Source organism: Ranitomeya variabilis, chromosome 8 (genome assembly GCF_051348905.1).
Source record: "Ranitomeya variabilis isolate aRanVar5 chromosome 8, aRanVar5.hap1, whole genome shotgun sequence".
Lineage (NCBI taxonomy): Eukaryota > Metazoa > Chordata > Amphibia > Anura > Dendrobatidae > Ranitomeya > Ranitomeya variabilis.
This window is the reverse complement of record NC_135239.1, coordinates 4,562,923-4,588,666: the sequence shown is the minus strand read 5'-3', so window position 1 is coordinate 4,588,666 and position 25,744 is coordinate 4,562,923. Positions and strand designations below refer to the sequence as shown.

General features: G+C 47.7%; 1 protein-coding gene across 4 annotated transcripts in view; it reads left to right on the top strand.

The window, feature by feature from the left end:
• Positions 1 to 25,744, top strand: part of SLC6A9 (solute carrier family 6 member 9) — a 319,069-nt gene that overhangs the window by 269,178 nt on the left and 24,147 nt on the right. For all 4 annotated transcript variants that reach the window (XM_077276148.1, XM_077276149.1, XM_077276151.1 and 1 more), the window contains 5 exons: positions 1,837 to 1,968; positions 16,847 to 17,096; positions 18,221 to 18,353; positions 19,016 to 19,150; positions 25,383 to 25,486. In XM_077276148.1, coding sequence (XP_077132263.1) covers positions 1,837 to 1,968; positions 16,847 to 17,096; positions 18,221 to 18,353; positions 19,016 to 19,150; positions 25,383 to 25,486 — 754 coding nt within the window. The remainder of the gene's footprint in view (positions 1 to 1,836; positions 1,969 to 16,846; positions 17,097 to 18,220; positions 18,354 to 19,015; positions 19,151 to 25,382; positions 25,487 to 25,744) is intronic.

The window sequence follows — 25,744 nt, the reverse complement described above, 5'->3', positions numbered from 1 at the left end:
AGATATCAGTTATATTATACAGCAGTGACATCACCGCTCCCCAGATATCAGTTATATTATACAGCAGTGACATCACCGCTCCCCAGATATCAGTTATATTATACAGCAGTGACATCACCGCTCCCCAGATATCAGTTATATTATACAGCGGTGACATCACCGCTCCCCAGATATCAGTTATATTATACAGCAGTGACATCACCGCTCCCCAGATATCAGTTATATTATACAGCAGTGACATCACCGCTCCCCAGATATCAGTTATATTATACAGCAGTGACATCACCGCTCTCCAGATATCAGTTATATTATACAGCGGTGACACCACCGCTCCCCAGATATCAGTTATATTATACAGCAGTGACATCACCGCTCCCCAGATATCAGTTATATTATACAGCAGTGACATCACCGCTCCCCAGATATCAGTTATATTATACAGCGGTGACATCACCGCTCTCCAGATATCAGTTATATTATACAGCGGTGACATCACCGCTCCCCAGATATCAGTTATATTATACAGCAGTGACATCACCGCTCCCCAGATATCAGTTATATTATACAGCGGTGACATCACCGCTCCCCAGATATCAGTTATATTATACAGCGGTGACATCACCGCTCCCCAGATATCAGTTATATTATACAGCGGTGACATCACCGCTCTCCAGATATCAGTTATATTATACAGCAGTGACATCACCGCTCCCCAGATATCAGTTATATTATACAGCAGTGACATCACCGCTCCCCAGATATCAGTTATATTATACAGCAGTGACATCACCGCTCCCCAGATATCAGTTATATTATACAGCAGTGACATCACCGCTCTCCAGATATCAGTTATATTATACAGCAGTGACATCACCGCTCCCCAGATATCAGTTATATTATACAGCAGTGACATCACCGCTCCCCAGATATCAGTTATATTATACAGCAGTGACATCACCGCTCCCCAGATATCAGTTATATTATACAGCGGTGACATCACCGCTCCCCAGATATCAGTTATATTATACAGCAGTGACATCACCGCTCCCCAGATATCAGTTATATTATACAGCGGTGACATCACCGCTCTCCAGATATCAGTTATATTATACAGCAGTGACATCACCGCTCCCCAGATATCAGTTATATTATACAGCAGTGACATCACCGCTCCCCAGATATCAGTTATATTATACAGCAGTGACATCACCGCTCCCCAGATATCAGTTATATTATACAGCGGTGACATCACCGCTCCCAGATATCAGTTATATTATACAGCAGTGACATCACCGCTCCCCAGATATCAGTTATATTATACAGCGGTGACATCACCGCTCCCCAGATATCAGTTATATTATACAGCGGTGACATCACCGCTCCCCAGATATCAGTTATATTATACAGCAGTGACATCACCGCTCTCCAGATATCAGTTATATTATACAGCGGTGACATCACCGCTCCCCAGATATCAGTTATATTATACAGCAGTGACATCACCGCTCCCCAGATATCAGTTATATTATACAGCAGTGACATCACCGCTCCCCAGATATCAGTTATATTATACAGCGGTGACATCACCGCTCCCCAGATATCAGTTATATTATACAGCAGTGATATCACCGCTCCCCAGATATCAGTTATATTATACAGCAGTGACATCACCGCTCCCCAGATATCAGTTATATTATACAGCAGTGACATCACCGCTCCCCAGATATCAGTTATATTATACAGCAGTGACATCACCGCTCCCCAGATATCAGTTATATTATACAGCGGTGACATCACCGCTCCCCAGATATCTTACAGTTCCTCTTTATTTTCTAGGTGCCTTCATGTTCCCGTATTTCATCATGCTGGTGTTCTGTGGGATTCCGCTCTTTTTTATGGAATTGTCCTTTGGGCAGTTTGCCAGTCAGGGATGTCTAGGGGTGTGGAGAGTCAGCCCCATGTTTAAAGGTACAGTCTACCAATTTGTGGAACGTTTCGCTTACATTTTGTGAATCTGTGCGATTGTGACTGTTTCCTTTATTGCCTTATTTCACCTTTGTTTATATATATCATTCCCAATAGATGCAGCCCCATTATCTATCTTTTATCTATCTATCATCTATCTATTATATCTAATAATAATAATAATAATAATAATTTTTATTTATATAGCGCCAACATATTCCGCAGCGCTTTACAACTTATAGAGGGGACTTGTACAGACAATAGACATTACAGCATAACAGAAATCACAGTTCAGCACAGATACCAGGAGGAATGAGGGCCCTGCTGCTTGCAAGCTACAAACTATGAGGAAAAGGGGAGACACGAGAGGTGGATGGTAACAATTGCTTTAGTTATTTGGACCAGCCATAGTGTAAGGCTCGGGTGTTCATGTAAAGCTGCATGAACCAGTTATCAGCCTAAGTATGTAGCAGTACAGACACAGAGGCTATTAACTGCATAAAGTGTATGAGAACATGATGGAGGAACGTGATTATGTTGTTGTTTTTTATTAATAGGCCACACAGGGATGGTTAGGTTAATGCGTTGAGGCGGTAGGCCAATCTGAACAAATGAGTTTTTAGTGCACGCTTAAAACTGTGGGGATTGGGGATTAATTGTATTAACCTAGGTAGTGCATTCCAAAGAATCGGCGCCGCACGTGTAAAGTCTTGGAGACGGGAGTGGGAGGTTCTGATTATTGAGGATGCTAACCTGAGGTCATTAGCGGAGCGGAGGGCACGGGTAGGGTGGTAGACTGAGACCAGAGAGGAGATGTAGGGTGGTGCTGAGCCATGGAGTGCTTTGTGGATGAGGGTAGTAGTTTTGTACTGGATTCTGGATTGGATGGGTAGCCAGTGTAATGACTGGCACAAGGTAGAGGCATCGGTGTAACGGTTGGCGAGGAATATGATCCTGGCAGCAGCATTCAGGACAGATTGGAGCGGGGAGAGTCTGGTAAAAGGTAGGCCAATTAGTAGAGAGTTACAATAGTCCAGACGAGAATGAATAAGTGAGACAGTAAGAGTTTTTGCAGAGTCGAAAGTAAGAAAAGGGCGAATTATTATGTATCTATCTATCTATCTATCTATCATCTATCATCTATTATCTATCTATTATCTATCTATCTATTACACAGGTCAACAAAAAAAAAAAAATTTTCTGGTGTCCAAAATATTTTAATGAATTTGGGGTATTTTTGGGGTGCTGATTCTGAATATGTCATCAGTTTTGCCAGATTGGCTCAAGTTTTTGAGATTTTTGGTATCTTATTTATAGCACTTGTTGGTAAATGCGACGCATCATCTCATTAATTTCTTTGGATTAGTACTTGAACTGAGCAGTTCTCAATATAGTTTTGTGTGAATTAGTGTTCTAAAAGTTTGTTCATAGCTTGATTTTTGCACTAACTTTATGTTGTTGTCTGTTTTCCAGTGAAAAGCATGAACTCATCAAGAAGAAGTTGTCTTAACGATCCAGACTCATTCTGTTACATTTGTGGTGAATACACACTGCCAAAACATAGAAGAAACATAACAGACTTCGTAAAAAAAGTGTATTTGGCCTATTTTGGGGTTATGCTTGGGGACCAAGACAAGTTTTGGGCACCACACATAGTGTGCAAAGCATGTATCGAATTATTACGAAAATGGAGCAAAGGACAAAGAAAAAGCTTCAAATTTGGTGTTCCAATGGTGTGGAGAGAGCCAAAAAATCATCATGATGACTGTTATTTCTGGTAAACACAGGTACAGGCACATCTTCACAATGAGGGACAGGCCTTCTTGCAGATTCCATGTTACTCCCATTTTCGTTTCTTATGCTTATTGAATCCTTGCACTTGCACTGCACAGAAATAACAGTCATCATGATGATTTTTTGGCTCTCTCCACACCATTGGAACACCAAATTTGAAGCTTTTTCTTTGTCCTTTGCTCCATTTTCGTAATAATTCAATACATGCTTTGCACACTATGTGTGGTGCCCAAAACTTGTCTTGGTCCCCAAGCATAACCCCAAAATAGGCAAAATACACTTTTTTTACGAAGTCTGTTATGTTTCTTCTATGTTTTGGCAGTGTGTATTCACCACAAATGTAACAGAATGAGTCTGGATCGTTAAGACAACGTCTTCTTGATGAGTTCATGCTTTTCACTGGAAAACAGACAACAACATAAAGTTAGTGCAAAAATCAAGCTATGAACAAACTTTTAGAACACTAATTAACACAAAACTATATTGAGAACTGCTCAGTTCAAGTACTAATCCAAAGAAATTAATGAGATGATGCGTCGCATTTACCAACAAGTGCTATAAATAAGATACCAAAAATCTCAAAAACTTGAGCCAATCTGGCAAAACTGATGACATATTCAGAATCAGCACCCCAAAAATACCCCAAATTCGATAAAATATCTTTGGCACCAAAAATGCTGTTGACCAGTGTTATCTATCTATCTATCTATGTATCTCTCTCTCATCTCTCTATCATCTATCTATCTATCTATCTATCTATCTATTATATCTATTATCTATCTATCTATTATCTATCTATTATATCTATTATCTATCTATTATCTATCTATCTATCTATCCATTATCTATCTATTATGTTATCTATCCATTATCTATCTATCTATCTATCTAACTATCTATGGCTGGTTTCACACTTGCGTTTTTGTCTGCATGCGTTTTAAAAAAAACCCGCATGTGTGAAAAACGCATGTAAACGCGGTAAAACGCATGCGTTTTTTAGACGCATGCGTTTTTATAGAAAAACACAAGAAAACACAAAACACAAGAAAAAACAAGAAAACCCTAACCCTAACCCTAAACGTGACTGAAATACGTGGCACTGAAATACGTGCAACTGAAATACGTGGTACTTAAATACGTGGCACTCAAATACGTGGCACGTGGCACTTAAATATGTGCCACGTGGCACTTAAATACGTGGCACGTGGCACGTGGCACTTTAATACGTGGCACGTGGCACTTTAATACGTGGCACGTGGCACTTAAATATGTGGCACGTGGCACTTAAATACGTGGCACGTGGCACTTAAATACGTGGCACGTGGCACTTAAATATGTGGCACGTGGCACTTAAATACGTGGCATACGTGGCACTGAAATACGTGATACGTGGCACTTAAATATGTGGCACGTGGCACTTAAATACGTGGCACGTGGCATACGTGGCACTGAAATACGTGGCACTTGGCACTTAAATACGTGGCACATGGCACTTAAATACGTGGCACGTGGCACTTAAATACGTGGCATACGTGGCACTGAAATACGTGATACGTGGCACTTAAATACGTGGCAATATGACTGTCAGAAAATGTTCATTAAACGGTTAGGGGTGAGGTTAGGGGTAGAGTTAGGGTTAGGGTTTGGATCCCTTTATCACCTTGATGGTGGTGGGTGGCTTTTCAGTGTGTTTTCTGGTTTTTTTCTATAAAAACGCATGCGTTTTTAGCGCAAACAAACGCATGTGCTTAAAAACGCATGCGTTTACATAGACAGCAATGCATTTTTTTGCCGCGAAAAAACGCATGCGTTTTTTCGCGGCAAAAAAACGCGCAAGAAAATACTGCAGGTAGCATTTTTGAAAATGAACGCATGCAGACAAAAAACGCATGCGTTTGAAAACGCGACCAAACGCATGTGCAAAAAAACGCATGCGTTTTCAATGTTAAATATAGGAAAAAAAACGCATGCGTTTTTTGTGCAAAAAACGCTGCAGACAAAAACGCAAGTGTGAAACCAGCCTATCTATTATCTATCTATCTATCTATTTATTATCTATCTATCTATCTATCTATCTATCTATCTATCTATCTATCTATCTATTATCTATCTATCTATCTACCCTCCTCACCAGTCACCATTGAAATTCCAGCACCCTGAAGGAGATCTGGTGAATTCTGAAGATCATTGGATGGAGATGTCGCTGATCTGCAGATGATGGAGACACAATTATCATATCTTCTGGATTCTCCTTTCCAGAGTCTGATCCTTGTGCAGAAATCCCGGCTCCTCCGTCCTCGGCTGCTGTCAGTGAGTTTGAGGTTATTAATGGTCTTCAGAGGAAGGTTTGCAACTGAATGTACAGATCATCAGGATCCGCCGCCGGCAGCTCCTGTGTAATCACCAGCCAATGGCTTCCTCGATGTGCTCGATGGAGACGCTGCAGCCACAGGAGCAGGTTTAGGCCTCCCAGGTGGCTCACAGTAGTGCGAGGAGCATGCTGCCTGGGTTGTTATGTGGGAAAACGTCTCTTGGACATTTGGAGAAATGGCAGCACCACTGATTCCTCCATTATCCTGGGAGTAGGGCCAATGTGATGTTTCCTCTTTAATCCTCTTTATAGTGTTTCCCGTGTGATCTCCAGACTAATCTCCAGGTCTCATTGTGTCCAAAACAAAAGCCGGACTCCTTTCTGAGGAGGAGCGACCTTCAATCCGGCATGCACTGCCATCTTGCTCTGGACTGTGCTCAACTTTGAGCGTGGTTCCATGAGGTCAATACAGAGGCTTCAGGAGGGAACGTTACACCCATCCTACTCCCCGAGTTATAGGGGAGATAGAGTGTTCCTGCCAGGTCAGAAACAACTTGGCGTTACATTGATTTCTTGGTGTAACCAGTTGTGTGGCCATTTTTCAATAGAACCTCACAAGACGACATGTTCCTCACACTACTGTGATCACCCGCATGGCTTAAACTTGCTCTCATGGCTGCAGCGTCTCCTGACTTGTCTCCATCGAGCACATCGGGAACGTCATTAGTGATTACACAGGAGCTGCCTGCAGCATCTCCAGCCTTGTCTCCATCGAGCACATCGGGAACATCACTAGTGATTACACAGAAGCTGCCTGCAGCATCTTCAGCCTTGTCTCCATCGAGCACATCGGGGACATCATTAGTGATTACGCACAAGCTTCCTGCAGCATCTCCAGCCTTGTCTCCATCAAGCACATCAGGGATGTTATTAGTGATTACACAGGAGCTGCCTGCAGCATCTCCAGCTTTCTCTCCATCGAGCACATCGGGGATGTTATTAGTGATTACACAGGAGCTACCTGCAGCATCTCTAGCCTTGTCTCCATCAAGGACATCAGGAATGTCATTGATTGTGATTACACAGGAGCTGCCGGCAGCGGATCCTGATGATTTGTACATTTGGTGTAATAACCTTCCTCAGAAGACCATTAATAACCTCAGTGACAGCAGCTGAGGCCGGAGGTGCCGGGACTTCTGCACGAGGCTCAGACTCCGGACTGGAGGATCCAGGGGATGTGATCTTGTTGCTTCCACTTTCCACCATCTGCAGACCAGTGACGTCTCGGTTTGATGATCTCCACCATCCACCGCTTCTCCTTCTTGGTGATATACTGTCAGTGTGGAGTATATAGTGATACTGTATTTAGGGACCGCAGCGTACGTGTATTAGCAGTATATACACATGGGGTCAGAATTGTTGGTGCCCCTTGTTTAATGACAGAAAAGTAATAATAAATAAAAGATCTATGAGAATGAACAGATGAAAGTCAGACATTTCTCTTCCACCATGCTTCCACAGAATTTCCCAAAAAATAAACCTGATGAAATCGGCCTGGACAGAAATGATGGTCCCTTAACTGAATATTTTGTTGCACAACCTTTTGAGGCGATCAGTGCGATCAGACGATTCCTGTAACTGTCAATGAGACTCCTGCTCCTCTCGACAGGTATTTTGGCCGCTCTTCAAGAGCAAGCTGCTCCCGTTGTCTCGTGTGTGAAGGTCGCCTTTTCCAGACGCCATGTTTCAGCTCTTTCCAAAGATGCTCAACAGGATTTAGGTCTCATAGAAGACCACTTCAGAATAGTCCAATGTTTCCTCTTAGCCATTCTTGGGTGTTTTTAGGTTTGTGTTTTGGGTCATTATCGTGTTGCAAGACCCACGACCTGCGCCTGAGACCAAGCTCTCTGACACTGGGCAGCACATTTCTCTCTAGAATCCCTTGATAGTCTGAGATTTCATTGTACCCTGCACAGATTCTAGACACCCTGTGCCAGATGCAGCAAAGCAGCCCCAGAACATAACAGAGCCTCCTCCATGTTTCACTGTAGGGGCAGTGTTCTTTTCTTGATATGCTTCATTTTTCTGTCTGAGAACATAGAGCTGGTGTGCTCTGCCAAAAAGTTCCATGTCTGTCTCATCTGTCCATAGGACATTCTCCCAGAAACTTTGTGGCTTGTTAACATGTAGTCTGGGAAATTCCAGTCTGGCTTCTGTATGATTTTTTCCAACAATGGTCTCCTCCTTGGTCGTCTCCCATGAAGTCCACTTTGGCTCATACAACGACGGATGGTGCGATCTGACCCTGATGTTCCTTAAGCTTGAAGTTCACCTTTAATCTGTTAGAAGTTTTTCCGGCTCTATTGTTACCATTCGTATTATCCATCTCTTTGATGTCACCAATGTTCCTCCTGCGGCCACGTCCAGGGAGGTCGGCACCAGTCCATGGATCTTACATCTCTGAGTAATATGTGCAGCTGTAGTCACTTGGAGATGTCTTATAACTGTTACCTGTAACATGTTTGTCTATAGTGTTCTCTCTGATCTCCTGAGACAACTCTTTCCTTCGCTTCCCCTGGTCCATGCTGAGTGTGATACCACCATGTCCCCACACAGCACAGTGATATCTGTACCCTATATACAGACCCCTCACTGACTCCAGGACTGTAGACCCCTGTGATACTGATACCACCATGTCACCACACAGCACAGTGATATCTGTATCCTATATACAGACCCCTCACTGACTCCAGGACTGTAGACCCCTGTGATACTGATACCACCATGTCACCACACAGCACAGTGATATCTGTATCCTATATACCGGCCCCTCACTGACTCCAGGACTGTAGACCCCTGTGATACTGATACCACCATGTCACCACACAGTACAGTGATATCTGTATCCTATATACAGACCCCTCACTGACTCCAGGACTGTAGACCCCTGTGATACTGATACCACCATGTCACCACACAGCACAGTGATATCTGTACCCTATATACAGACCCCTCACTGACTCCAGGACTGTAGACCCCTGTGATACTGATACCACCATGTCACCACACAGCACAGTGATATCTGTACCCTATATACAGACCCCTCACTGACTCCAGGACTGTAGACCCCTGTGATACTGATACCACCATGTCACCACACAGCACAGTGATATCTGTACCCTATATACAGACCCCTCACTGACTCCAGGACTGTAGACCCCTGTGATACTGATACCACCATGTCACCATACAGCACAGTGATATCTGTATCCTATATACCGGCCCCTCACTGACTCCAGGACTGTAGACCCCTGTGATACTGATACCACCATGTCACCACACAGCACAGTGATATCTGTATCCTATATACAGACCACTCACTGACTCCAGGACTGTAGACCCCTGTGATACTGATACCACCATGTCACCACACAGCACAGTGATATCTGTATCCTATATACAGACCCCTCACTGACTCCAGGACTGTAGACCCCTGTGATACTGATACCACCATGTCACCACACAGTACAGTGATATCTGTACCCTATATACAGACCACTCACTGACTCCAGGACTGTAGACCCCTGTGATACTGATACCACCATGTCCCCACACAGCACAGTGATATCTGTATCCTATATACAGACCCCTCACTGACTCCAGGACTGTAGACCCCTGTGATACTGATACCACCATGTCACCACACAGCACAGTGATATCTGTACCCTACATATCGACCCCTCACTGACTCCAGGACTGTAGACCCCTGTGATACTGATACCACCATGTCACCACACAGTACAGTGATATCTGTATCCTATATACAGACCCCTCACTGACTCCAGGACTGTAGACCCCTGTGATACTGATACCACCATGTCACCACACAGCACAGTGATATCTGTATCCTATATACAGACCACTCACTGACTCCAGGACTGTAGACCCCTGTGATACTGATACCACCATGTCACCACACAGTACAGTGATATCTGTATCCTATATACAGACCACTCACTGACTCCAGGACTGTAGACCCCTGTGATACTGATACCACCATGTCACCACACAGTACAGTGATATCTGTATCCTATATACAGACCACTCACTGACTCCAGGACTGTAGACCCCTGTGATACTGATACCACCATGTCACCACACAGCACAGTGATATCTGTACCCTATATACAGACCACTCACTGACTCCAGGACTGTAGACCCCTGTGATACTGATACCACCATGTCACCACACAGCACAGTGATATCTGTACCCTATATACAGACCCCTCACTGACTCCAGGACTGTAGACCCCTGTGATACTGATACCACCATGTCACCACACAGCACAGTGATATCTGTATCCTATATACAGACCCCTCACTGACTCCAGGACTGTAGACCCCTGTGATACTGATACCACCATGTCCCCACACAGCACAGTGATATCTGTATCCTATATACAGACCCCTCACTGACTCCAGGACTGTAGACCCCTGTGATACTGATACCACCATGTCACCACACAGCACAGTGATATCTGTATCCTATATACAGACCCCCTCACTGACTCCAGGACTGTAGACCCCTGTGATACTGATACCACCATGTCCCCACACAGCACAGTGATATCTGTATCCTATATACAGACCCCTCACTGACTCCAGGACTGTAGACCCCTGTGATACTGATACCACCATGTCACCACACAGCACAGTGATATCTGTATCCTATATACAGACCCCTCACTGACTCCAGGACTGTAGACCCCTGTGATACTGATACCACCATGTCACCACACAGTACAGTGATATCTGTATCCTATATACAGACCCCTCACTGACTCCAGGACTGTAGACCCCTGTGATACTGATACCACCATGTCACCACACAGTACAGTGATATCTGTATCCTATATACAGACCCCTCACTGACTCCAGGACTGTAGACCCCTGTGATACTGATACCACCATGTCACCACACAGTACAGTGATATCTGTATCCTATATACAGACCCCTCACTGACTCCAGGACTGTAGACCCCTGTGATACTGATACCACCATGTCACCACACAGCACAGTGATATCTGTACCCTATATACAGACCCCTCACTGACTCCAGGACTGTAGACCCCTGTGATACTGATACCACCATGTCACCACACAGCACAGTGATATCTGTATCCTATATACAGACCCCTCACTGACTCCAGGACTGTAGACCCCTGTGATACTGATACCACCATGTCACCACACAGCACAGTGATATCTGTACCCTATATACAGACCACTCACTGACTGCAGGACTGTAGACCCCTGTGATACTGATACCACCATGTCACCACACAGCACAGTGATATCTGTATCCTATATACAGACCACTCACTGACTCCAGGACTGTAGACCCCTGTGATACTGATACCACCATGTCACCACACAGTACAGTGATATCTGTACCCTATATACAGACCACTCACTGACTCCAGGACTGTAGACCCCTGTGATACTGATACCACCATGTCACCACACAGTACAGTGATATCTGTATCCTATATACAGACCACTCACTGACTGCAGGACTGTAGACCCCTGTGATACTGATACCACCATGTCACCACACAGCACAGTGATATCTGTATCCTATATACAGACCACTCACTGACTCCAGGACTGTAGACCCCTGTGATACTGATACCACCATGTCACCACACAGCACAGTGATATCTGTATCCTATATACAGACCCCTCACTGACTCCAGGACTGTAGACCCCTGTGATACTGATACCACCATGTCACCACACAGCACAGTGATATCTGTATCCTATATACCGGCCCCTCACTGACTCCAGGACTGTAGACCCCTGTGATACTGATACCACCATGTCACCACACAGCACAGTGATATCTGTATCCTATATACAGACCCCTCACTGACTCCAGGACTGTAGACCCCTGTGATACTGATACCACCATGTCACCACACAGCACAGTGATATCTGTATCCTATATACCGGCCCCTCACTGACTCCAGGACTGTAGACCCCTGTGATACTGATACCACCATGTCACCACACAGCACAGTGATATCTGTACCCTATATACAGACCACTCACTGACTCCAGGACTGTAGACCCCTGTGATACTGATACCACCATGTCACCACACAGCACAGTGATATCTGTATCCTATATACAGACCACTCACTGACTCCAGGACTGTAGACCCCTGTGATACTGATACCACCATGTCACCACACAGCACAGTGATATCTGTATCCTATATACAGACCCCTCACTGACTCCAGGACTGTAGACCCCTGTGATACTGATACCACCATGTCACCACACAGCACAGTGATATCTGTATCCTATATACAGACCCCTCACTGACTCCAGGACTGTAGACCCCTGTGATACTGATACCACCATGTCACCACACAGCACAGTGATATCTGTATCCTATATACAGACCCCTCACTGACTCCAGGACTGTAGACCCCTGTGATACTGATACCACCATGTCACCACACAGCACAGTGATATCTGTACCCTATATACAGACCCCTCACTGACTCCAGGACTGTAGACCCCTGTGATACTGATACCACCATGTCACCACACAGCACAGTGATATCTGTATCCTGTATACAGACCCCTCACTGACTCCAGGACTGTAGACCCCTGTGATACTGATACCACCATGTCACCACACAGCACAGTGATATCTGTACCCTATATACAGACCCCTCACTGACTCCAGGACTGTAGACCCCTGTGATACTGATACCACCATGTCACCACACAGCACAGTGATATCTGTATCCTATATACAGACCCCTCACTGACTCCAGGACTGTAGACCCCTGTGATACTGATACCACCATGTCACCACACAGCACAGTGATATCTGTATCCTATATACAGACCACTCACTGACTCCAGGACTGTAGACCCCTGTGATACTGATACCACCATGTCACCACACAGCACAGTGATATCTGTACCCTATATACAGACCCCTCACTGACTCCAGGACTGTAGACCCCTGTGATACTGATACCACCATGTCACCACACAGCACAGTGATATCTGTACCCTATATACAGACCACTCACTGACTCCAGGACTGTAGACCCCTGTGATACTGATACCACCATGTCACCACACAGCACAGTGATATCTGTACCCTATATACCGACCCCTCACTGACTCCAGGACTGTAGACCCCTGTGATACTGATACCACCATGTCACCACACAGCACAGTGATATCTGTATCCTATATACCGACCCCTCACTGACTCCAGGACTGTAGACCCCTGTGATACTGATACCACCATGTCACCACACAGCACAGTGATATCTGTATCCTATATACAGACCCCTCACTGACTCCAGGACTGTAGACCCCTGTGATACTGATACCACCATGTCACCACACAGCACAGTGATATCTGTATCCTATATACAGACCACTCACTGACTCCAGGACTGTAGACCCCTGTGATACTGATACCACCATGTCACCACACAGTACAGTGATATCTGTATCCTATATACCGGCCCCTCACTGACTCCAGGACTGTAGACCCCTGTGATACTGATACCACCATGTCACCACACAGTACAGTGATATCTGTACCCTATATACAGACCCCTCACTGACTCCAGGACTGTAGACCCCTGTGATACTGATACCACCATGTCACCACACAGTACAGTGATATCTGTATCCTATATACAGACCACTCACTGACTCCAGGACTGTAGACCCCTGTGATACTGATACCACCATGTCACCACACAGCACAGTGATATCTGTATCCTATATACAGACCCCTCACTGACTCCAGGACTGTAGACCCCTGTGATACTGATACCACCATGTCACCACACAGCACAGTGATATCTGTATCCTATATACCGACCACTCACTGACTCCAGGACTGTAGACCCCTGTGATACTGATACCACCATGTCACCACACAGCACAGTGATATCTGTACCCTATATACAGACCCCTCACTGACTCCAGGACTGTAGACCCCTGTGATACTGATACCACCATGTCACCACACAGCACAGTGATATCTGTACCCTATATACAGACCCCTCACTGACTCCAGGACTGTAGACCCCTGTGATACTGATACCACCATGTCACCACACAGCACAGTGATATCTGTACCCTATATACAGACCACTCACTGACTCCAGGACTGTAGACCCCTGTGATACTGATACCACCATGTCACCACACAGTACAGTGATATCTGTATCCTATATACAGACCACTCACTGACTCCAGGACTGTAGACCCCTGTGATACTGATACCACCATGTCACCACACAGCACAGTGATATCTGTACCCTATATACAGACCCCTCACTGACTCCAGGACTGTAGACCCCTGTGATACTGATACCACCATGTCACCACACAGCACAGTGATATCTGTACCCTATATACAGACCCCTCACTGACTCCAGGACTGTAGACCCCTGTGATACTGATACCACCATGTCACCACACAGCACAGTGATATCTGTACCCTATATACAGACCACTCACTGACTCCAGGACTGTAGACCCCTGTGATACTGATACCACCATGTCACCACACAGCACAGTGATATCTGTATCCTATATACAGACCACTCACTGACTCCAGGACTGTAGACCCCTGTGATACTGATACCACCATGTCACCACACAGCACAGTGATATCTGTATCCTATATACAGACCCCTCACTGACTCCAGGACTGTAGACCCCTGTGATACTGATACCACCATGTCACCACACAGCACAGTGATATCTGTACCCTATATACAGACCACTCACTGACTCCAGGACTGTAGACCCCTGTGATACTGATACCACCATGTCACCACACAGCACAGTGATATCTGTATCCTATATACAGACCCCTCACTGACTCCAGGACTGTAGACCCCTGTGATACTGATACCACCATGTCACCACACAGCACAGTGATATCTGTACCCTATATACAGACCCCTCACTGACTCCAGGACTGTAGACCCCTGTGATACTGATACCACCAAGTCACCACACAGCACAGTGATATCTGTGTCCTATATACAGACCACTCACTGACTCCAGGACTGTAGACCCCTGTGATACTGATACCACCATGTCACCACACAGTACAGTGATATCTGTATCCTATATACAGACCCCTCACTGACTCCAGGACTGTAGACCCCTGTGATACTGATACCACCATGTCACCACACAGTACAGTGATATCTGTATCCTATATACAGACCACTCACTGACTCCAGGACTGTAGACCCCTGTGATACTGATACCACCATGTCACCACACAGCACAGTGATATCTGTATCCTATATACAGACCCCTCACTAACTCCAGGACTGTAGACCCCTGTGATACTGATACCACCATGTCACCACACAGTACAGTGATATCTGTATCCTATATACAGACCACTCACTGACTCCAGGACTGTAGACCCCTGTGATACTGATACCACCATGTCACCACACAGCACAGTGATATCTGTATCCTATATACCGACCCCTCACTGACTCCAGGACTGTAGACCCCTGTGATACTGATACCACCATGTCACCACACAGCACAGTGATATCTGTATCCTATATACAGACCCCTCACTGACTCCAGGACTGTAGACCCCTGTGATACTGATACCACCATGTCACCACACAGTACAGTGATATCTGTATCCTATATACAGACCACTCACTGACTCCAGGACTGTAGACCCCTGTGATACTGATACCACCATGTCACCACACAGCACAGTGATATCTGTACCCTATATACAGACCCCTCACTGACTCCAGGACTGTAGACCCCTGTGATACTGATACCACCATGTCACCACACAGCACAGTGATATCTGTACCCTATATACAGACCCCTCACTGACTCCAGGACTGTAGACCCCTGTGATACTGATACCACCATGTCACCACACAGCACAGTGATATCTGTATCCTATATACAGACCACTCACTGACTCCAGGACTGTAGACCCCTGTGATACTGATACCACCATGTCACCACACAGCACAGTGATATCTGTACCCTATATACCGGCCCCTCACTGACTCCAGGACTGTAGACCCCTGTGATACTGATACCACCATGTCACCACACAGCACAGTGATATCTGTACCCTATATACAGACCCCTCACTGACTCCAGGACTGTAGACCCCTGTGATACTGATACCACCATGTCACCACACAGCACAGTGATATCTGTACCCTATATACCGGCCCCTCACTGACTCCAGGACTGTAGTCCCCTGTGATACTGATACCACCATGTCACCACACAGCACAGTGATATCTGTACCCTATATACAGACCACTCACTGACTCCAGGACTGTAGACCCCTGTGATACTGATACCACCATGTCCCCACACAGCACATTATGTCACATTATTTTCAGGGGTCCCATCAAGTCTGTCCAGGCCGATCTCATGGTTGTAAAGCAATGTCTGACTTTCATCTGTTCATCTTCATAGATCTTTTATTTATTATTACTTTTGTCAGATTGAAGTTATTTCTGTGACTATTGGGGGCTTTTCTGTCATTAAACGAGGGGGCACCAACAATTCTGACCTTGTGTGTAGTATGTAAGAGAGGAGTGCTGAGCAATGTTGGGGCCGTATAGGGCCGACCGTGGGGCTTCTGTTCACATTATTATTATTATTATTATTATTATTATTATTATTTTACACTGTGCCTCTCCCCTCAGGCGTGGGCTACGGGATGATGGTGGTCTCCACGTACATCGGTATCTATTACAATGTGGTGATCTGCATCGCCTTCTACTACTTCTTCATGTCGATGGCGCGCGTCCTGCCCTGGACCTACTGCAATAACCCCTGGAACACGGACAGCTGCGTCGGCGTCCTGAGCCCCAACACCACCAGCAACTTCAACCTCACCTCCGAGCTGCTAAACCAGACCGGGAAGAGGACCAGTCCCAGCGAGGAGTACTGGAGGTAGGGGTCCGAGACCCTGTGCGGCTGTGTGTGAGATCATTCAGGTACGTCCCGAGGCCCATCCTTCCCACAGCTGAGGGTTTGTTCCCATTGCATCCAGTGCAGACAATGTTCTGGACTCCAGACTGATACATTGTAACAAACTGTCAGGCAGAGGATTGTCTACACTGATACATTGTAACAAGTGTTCAGCAGAGAGACGGCTTGTGCATGTGATCCTCGGATGGTCTCGTTCCTTCACAGCAAACAGACGTCTGGAAAATGGTGAAGAAGCACAAAGTGGTGATGGGGCCGGTGTGTGAGCCGGAGGTGTCCGGAGGCCACACGCTCCCGCGCTGCTTTCTTTACATGGGACTGCAGAGCCTTCTATTCAGCCATCACAGTTCGCTCCGCAGCGTCCTGCGAGTGCTGATCAGACATTACCCTTCCTCGTATTGTTGGGGGTCCTCGCTGCGAGGGGGGGGGCAGCGGCTGAATAGCCATTGTGTCCCTGGCGCCTGGCACGGCCCCGCTGATCGAGACCCTCGTAACTGAGATAAGAGGGATTGTCCAGCACAGAGCCTTCTGGGAGTTGTAGTACTCAGATTGCTCACAATGCTGGGGGGCATAGTATTGTGAGGTGGGCACCGTGCCGGTCCGTGCTGCTGGCATCGTGCTGAGCCGCCATCTGTACAGGAAGAGCTGACAATGGCAATGCTTCCTGACGAGACCCCCAGACTGGCAGCCGAAGCACGCAGGAAAAGCCTCCATTGTCTGCACCCAGCTACAAACCTCGAGATCAGATCCCCCGATAACAGTGGAGGGACCCCCAAAACACATACACACCCCATTAATCTGCCGAAGTCTCCAGTCACATTGTTACGTATTCAGCTGGGAAAGCTGGGTGACAACACATGGCCCCTCATCACAGCTCCTCTAAGGGTGGTCACCCATCCCCCACTGCGTTATGTCAGGAAGAGCTGGGTGATACGTGGCCATAATTACATGAGGGTCCGGGACAATGGCCAGTGATCGCCCCTCACCCACCATCCCTGCCAAGGAGCAGCAAACAACATGGCGCCATATGCAGACCGCCGACTAATGGTGCAGACCCCCGACTAATGGCTCCTCTCCCCGTGCTGCAGGCGCTACGTGCTCAGGATCTCAGATGACATCGGGAATTTCGGGGACGTGCGGCTGCCGATTCTGGGATGTCTGGGACTGTCCTGGGTCGTCGTCTTCCTCTGCCTCATTAGAGGTGTTAAATCCTCTGGAAAAGTGAGTGACCCAGTACTTCCCCGGCCGCGTGCACCCCCTCTCCCGGCCGCGTGCACCCCCTCTCCCTGCCCCCAGCCGCGTGCACCCCCTCTCCCTGCCCCCAGTCGCGTGCACCCCCTCTCCCTGCCCCCGGCCGCGTGCACCCCCTCTCCCTGCCCCCGGCCGCGTGCACCCCCTCTCCCTGCCCCGGCCGCGTGCACCACCTTTTACTGCACCCCAGCCATGTGCACCACCTTTTACTGCACCCCCAGTGCGTGCACCCCCTCTCCCTGCCCCCGGCCGCGTGCACCCCCTCTCCCGGCCACGTGCATCACCTTTTACTGCCCCCAGCCGCGTGCACCCCCTCTCCCAGCCGCGTGCACCCCCTGCCCCCGGCCGCATGCACCCCCTGCCCCCGGCCGCATGCACCCCCTCCCCCTGCCCCCGGCCGCGTGCACCACCTTTTACTGCCCCCCGGCCGCGTGCACCCCCTCTCCCTGCCCCCGACCACGTGCATCACCTTTTACTTCCCCCCCAGCCACGTGCACCTCCTGTGACTCCCCAACCATGTACATCCCCTCTCATTGCCCCCAGCCATGTGCACCCCTGCTTGCGGACCCCAGTTGTGTGTGTACCTTTCCCTTCGCCACATGCCTCCCCTCTCCGTTTTTTTTCTCCTGCAGGTGGTCTACTTCACAGCCACGTTCCCATACGTGGTGCTCACCATCCTCTTTGTCCGTGGCATCACATTGGAAGGGGCCGTGGATGGGATCATGTATTACCTAACCCCGCAGTGGGACAAGATTCTGGACGCTAAGGTGAATATTCTCCCACGGTGTAATCTGCCCCCCCCCCCCGCAGTGTAATCTGCCGCCCCACAGTGTAATCTGCCCCCCCCACAGTGTAATCTGCCGCTCCACAGTGTAATCTGCCGCCCCACAGTGTAATCTGCCCCCCTACAGTGTAATCTGCCCCCTTACAGTGTAATCTGCCCTCTTACAGTGTAATCTGCTCCCCCGCAGTGTAATCTGCTGCCCCCGCAGTGTAATCTGCCCCCGTAGTGTAATCTGCTGCCCCCACAGTGTAATCTGCCCCGTAGTGTAATCTGCTGCCCCCAAAGTGTAATCTGCCGCCCCAAACAGTGTAATCTGCCGCCCCCTACAGTGTAATCTGCCCCCCCTACAGTGTAATCTGCCCCCCCCGCAGTGTAATCTGCCCCCGCAGTGTAATCTGCCCCCCGCAGTGTAATCTGCCCCCCGCAGTGTAATCTGCCACCCCCACAGTGTAATCTGCCGCCCCCACAGTGTAATCTGCTGCCCCCACAGTGTAATATGCCCACAGTGTAATCTGCCGCCCCCACAGTGTAATCTGCCCCCCTACAGTGTAATATGCCCCACCCGCAGTGTAATCTGCCGACCCCACAGTGTAATCTGCCTTCCCACAGTGTAATCTACCGCCCCCGCAGTGTAATCTGCCCCCCCCGCAGTGTAATCTACCGCCCCCGCAGTGTAATCTGCCCCCCCGCAGTGTAATCTGCCTCCACAGTGTAATCTGCCCCCCCACAGTGTCATCTGCCTCTCCACAGTGTAATCTGCCCCCCCCCGCAGTGTAATCTGCCCCCCCCGCAGTGTAATCTGCCCCCCCGCAGTGTAATCTGCCCCCCCCGCAGTGTAATCTGCCACTCCACAGTGTAATCTGCCTCTCCACAGTGTAATCTGTCCCCCCGCAGTGTAATCTGCCCCCTTTGCCTGTGGTGTACTCTGCCCTCCCCGCCACAGTGTCGTCTGCCTCTCCACAGTGTAATCTGCTCCCCCCCCCCCCGCAGTGTAATCTGCCACTCCACAGTGTTATCTCCCCCCCCAGTGTAATCTGTCCCCCCGCAGTGTAATCTGCTGCCCCCGCAGTGTAATCTGCTGCCCCCGCAGTGTAATCTGCTGCCCCCACAGTGTAATCTGCTGCCCCCACAGTGTAATCTGCCCCCCCCCCCGCAGTGTAATCTGCCTCTCCACAGTGTTATCTCCCCCCCCCCCCAGTGTAATCTGCCCCCCCCCCCCCCGCAGTGTAATCTGCCTCTCCACAGTGTAATCTGCCCCCTGTGCCTGTGGTGTAGTCTGCCCTCCCCCCCACGGTGTAATCTGCCCCGCCGGTGTTGGGTGACATAATGCGGAGGTTACAATCTGCTGCCTCAGTGACTCTGATACCATAGCGCCACCTGGGGGCCACAAAACATTGCAGCGCCAACACAGACTGAGAACATGTTTTAGCTTGGACACCATCCGCAGATGTCAGGACTGATGTGTGATGTTCTGCAGTGTCCCTGCACATAATAATAATAATAATAATAATAATAATAATAATTTTTATTTATATAGCGCCAACATATGCCGCAGCACTTTACAATTAGTGGGGACTTGTACAGACAATAAATTCAGTACAAGTTAGGACAATTTAAACAGTGACATTAGGGGTGAGGTCCCTGCTCGCAAGCTTACAATCTACAAGGAAATGGGGGGACACAATAGGTGAAAAGTGCTTGTTATTTCAGGTCTGGCAATTATAATAAATAGGGATTGTCATACAAAGCTGCATGATCCGGTCATCAGCCCGTGTGTTTAAGTGCAATAGTCAAGTATCAATTGCAGTTATCGTGTGCATGGAGGGTGTGGAGACAGATGAATAGTAGGGGGCAGATTCAGAGTGATATTTGGAAGGCGGGAACAGGGCAAAGTTAGTTTATTGAGTAGTTGATGTGGTAGGCTTGTTTGTAGAGATGATGAATAGGTCGGGGCTAGGTATCAGTCTGATCGTCTGGGGAAGTGCATTCCAGAGAGCTGGCGCAGCACGAGAGAGGTCTTGGAGACGGAGGTGTGAGGTTCGGATTACAGGGGATGTTAGCCTTAGGTCATTTGTAGAACGGAGGGCACGTGTAGGGTGATATACAGAGATGAGAGAGGAGATATAAGGCGGTGCAGAACTGTAGAGGGCTTTGTGGGTGAGAGAGATGAGTTTATACTGGACTCTGTAGCGAATGGGTAGCCAGTGTAATGACTGGCACAAGATGGAGGCATCGGTGAAGCAGCTGGACAGAAATATGACTCTGGCTGCCGCATTCAAGATGGATTGGAGAGGAGAAAGTTTGGTAAGAGGGAGACCGATCAGAAGAGAGTTGCAGTAGTCCAGACGGGAATGAATAAGAGCGACAGTAAGAGTCTTAGCAGTTTCAACGGTAAGAAAAGGTCGGATTCTGGAGATGTTTTTAAGATGCAGGTGACAAGAGCGAGTGAGTGATCGGATATAGGGAGTAAAGGAAAGTTCGGAGTCGAATATGACCCCAAGACAGCGGGCATGCTGCAAGGGAGTTATGGTTGAACCCTCCAGGGTAATTTCGATGTTGGGTAGAGACAGGTTCGTAGAAGGGAAAAACACAAGAAGTTCCGTTTTGGAACGATTTAGTTTCAGATAGAGGGAGGACATGATGTTAGAGACAGCAGACAGACAATCCTTGGTATTTTGAATTAGGGTAGGGGTGATGTCAGGGGAAGAAGTATATAATTGGGTGTCATCAGCATAGAGATGATACTGGAACCCAAATCTGCTGATTGTTTGTCCAATAGGGGCCGTGTAAAGAGAGAAGAGGAGGGGGCCTAGGACTGAGCCCTGCGGAACCCCGATAGTAAGGGGACGAGGAGAGGAAGAGGAGCCGGCAAAGGGTACAGTGAAGGAGCGGTCAGAGAGGTAGGAGGAGAACCAGGAGAGGGCTGTGTCCTTAAGGCCGATGGAGCGGAGCATAGTGAGAAGGAGCTGGTGATCCACAGTGTCAAATGCAGCAGAGATCCAGGAGAATCAGCAGGGAGCAATGACCTTTGGATTTAGCTGTCGTTAGATCATTAGAGACTTTAGTGAGGGCAGATTCAGTGGAGGTGTAAGGGTATGTGCACACGTCCGGATTTCTTGCAGAAATTTCCTGAAGAAAACCGGAAATTTTCTGCAAGAAATCCGCATTTTTTTTTTTGCGTTTTTTTTCCGTTTTTTTCGCGTTTTTTTTAGCATTCTGCAAGCGTAATTAGCTTGCAGAATGCTAAAGTTTTCCAAGCGATCTGTAGACAGGTTGGTCACACTTGTCAAACATAGCGTTTGACAAGTGTGACCATCTTTTTACTATAGATGGTGCTTTTGCAGCATCTATAGTAAAAGATAGAATGTTTAAAAATAATAAAAAAAATAAAAAAAATGCTTATACTCACCCGCAGACAGCTGATCTCCTCACCGGCGTCCGTTCCGTATAGATGGTGTGTGCGCGCAGGACCTTCCATGACGTCGCGGTCACGTGAGCGGTCACATGACCGGTCTCGACCAATCACAAGACAGTGACGTCATCACAGGTCCTTCACCGCACACCAGCTACAGAAACCGAAGCGGCAGCATGTAGCGGAGAGGCGGGAAGACATCGAGGGTGAGTATAGGACTGTTTTTTATTTTAATTCTTATTTTTTGACCAGTTATATGGTGCCCAGTGCGTGGAGGAGAGTCTCCTCTCCTCCACCCTGGGTACCAACCGCACACAATCTGCTTACTTCCCGCATGGTGTGCACAGCCCCGTGCGGGAAGTAAGCAGGTCAATGCACTCCTATGTGTGCGGAATCCCCTGCAATTCCGCATTTTAATGAACATGTTGCTTTTTTTTCCGCGATGCGATTTTTTCGCGGAAAAAAAGGCTACATTTGCACAAAAAATGCGGAATACACTGAAAATAATGGGAGGCATATGTTAGCGTTTTTTTCGCGTTTTTATCACGTTTTTATAGCAAAAAAACGCGAAAAATACTGAACGTGTGCACATGGCCTAAAGGGCGGAAACCAGATTGTAAGGGGTCGAGAAGAGAGTTATCCGAGAGATAGTGGATTAGACGGGAGTGGACCAAGCGTTCCAGGAGTTTAGAGATGAAGGAAAGGTTAGAGACAGGTCTGTAGTTAGCAGTGCAGTTCTGGTCCAGGGATGGCTTTTTAAGTAAAGGGGTTATGATGGCATATTTAAATGAGGAGGGAAAGACACCTGAAGAAAGAGAGAGGTTAAATATTTTAGTCAGGTGAGTGGTGACCACTGATGAGAGAGACTGCAGGAGAGGTGAAGGAATGGGGTCACTGTTGCAGGTTGTAGGCCGAGCAGAAGCGAGGAGCTTGGAAACTTCATCTTCTGAAACAGGCTCAAAGATGTCTAATGAGCTTGAGGTGCGGTAGGGAAGGGGATCCAGGCACTGAGGAGATTGGGCTGAGATATCCTGATGGATGTGGTCGATTTTTTTCTAGGAAATAAGGGCCAGATCCTCACCGCTGAGGTTGGTGATGGGGGCCTGTACTTTAGGTTTCAGGAGGGAGTTTAAGGTTTCAAAAAGTCGTTTTGGGTTGTTGGATAGTGAGGTTATGAGGGTGGTGAAGTAGGATTGTTTGGCCAGATGAAGGGCAGAGTTATAGGTTTTGAGCATGAGCTTATAGTGGATGAAGTCTTCTGGTAAGAGATTTTCTCCACTGCCGCTCTGCACACCTTGAGCAGCGCTGAAGAAAGCGTGTTTGCATAGTGTGCCAGGGCTGCCGTTGTCTGTGTCGGGTCTTTCTGCGTGTAAGAAGGTGCTGCTGTATCCAGGGCATTCTTCAGTGTATTATTGAAGTGTGACAATGCTGAGTCTGGACAAGAGAGGGAGGAGGTGGGGGCTAAAGATGTGTGGAGATTGTCCATAAGCTGCTGGGTATTAATGGTACGTGTATTCCGATAAGTGTGGTAAGTAGGGGTGTCCCCGGTGAGGAGACAATTCTTGACAGAGAAAGAAAGAAGGTTGTGGTCCGATTGCGGGAGAGGAGAGTTATTAATGTCATGCAGCGAACCAGGAGAAAACCAGGTCCAGAGTATTCCCATCCTCATGCGTAGGAGAATTAGTAAACTGTGAGAGGCCGAATGAAGAAGTTAGAGAAAGAAGATGAGAGGCAGATTGGGATAGGGGATCATTGATGGGGATGTTAAGTCTCCCATGATGAGGGTGGGGATGTCACAAGATAGAAAGTGAGTAAGCCAGGTGGCAAAGTGGTCTACAAACTGGCAGGAGGAGCCTGGAGGGCGATAAACAACCACAACTCGCAAGGAGAAGGGCTTAAAGAGTCTGTCGGCGTGGACTTCAAAGGAAGGAAATGTAAGTGAGGGAACCAGAGGGATGACCTGGAAAGCACATTGTGATGAAAGGAGCAAACCAACACCTCCACCCTGTCTGTTCTCAGGTCTGGCGGTATGTGAAAATTTCAGCCCACCAAACGAGAGAGCGGCAGAGCCGGGGGTGTCTGAATGCTGGATTCAGGTTTCTGTAATAGCCAGAAGGTTAAGGGAATTAGAGAGGAAGAAGTCGTGAATGTAAGTTAGTTTGTTACACACAGACCGTGCATTCTAGAGAGCACAGTGGAAAGCGATAGGAGAAGGCATGCACTGAATGTTAATAAGATTAGCAGGGTTTCTATATGTAGCTGGAGGAGAGTACTGTATGCTGGTGGAGGGAGGCCCAGGTTTGGGGGAGATGTCGCCTGCAACTAGTAAAAGGAGTAAAAACAGGAAGAGCAGGTGGTGGGATGATTTGTATGAGCATTTTGAGTGCTGCATGGAGGTAGTGGATGGTTTGGAGTGGGTAAGAAATGTCAGTAGATCCTCACAGTTATACATGGGAGAGGGGAGAAGGGAGGGGTGGATATGGAGAGAGTGCACAGAATGTGTTAAAGGGCGGGCGAGTTGTGAGAAAGCAGAAGTAAAAACAAATAAGCAGCAGATTGATATGATCAATGCATAATGTAGTATGACTGACCAAGAAGCATGTGTGTATGAAAAACTTATGCACCTTACCTGTCTCCTGCCCTGTCCAACTGCCATTGTATAACTGCCAAGCACTTTATCCTTTTGCACTTAATGTCTGTTACACGCGTAACCCCGCACACCCCCGACACAATGTGAATAATGGCAAGCAGTCATCCAGAAGTGACCATTACTAACCATTAGGCTTTTATTCTGTGTCTACAGGTTTGGGGGGATGCAGCTTCCCAGATCTTCTACTCATTAGGATGTGCATGGGGAGGACTCATTACAATGGCGTCTTACAACAAATTCCACAACAACTGTTACAGGTATTACGGCTGTGTCTGTGAGGCTGCATGCTGTGAGATGGGGTGTGTCTTCTGTCTGTGGGGCTGTATGATGTGAGACGAGGGTGTGCAGCTGAGGATTGTTTTTTGTCTGTGGGACTGTATGATGTGAGATGGGGTGTTCAGCTGCAGATTGTCTGCTGTCTGTGGGACTGCATGCTGTGAGACAGGGTGTGCAGCTGCAGATTGTCTTCTGTCTGTGGGGCTGTATGATGTGAGATGGGGTGTGCAGCTGCAGAT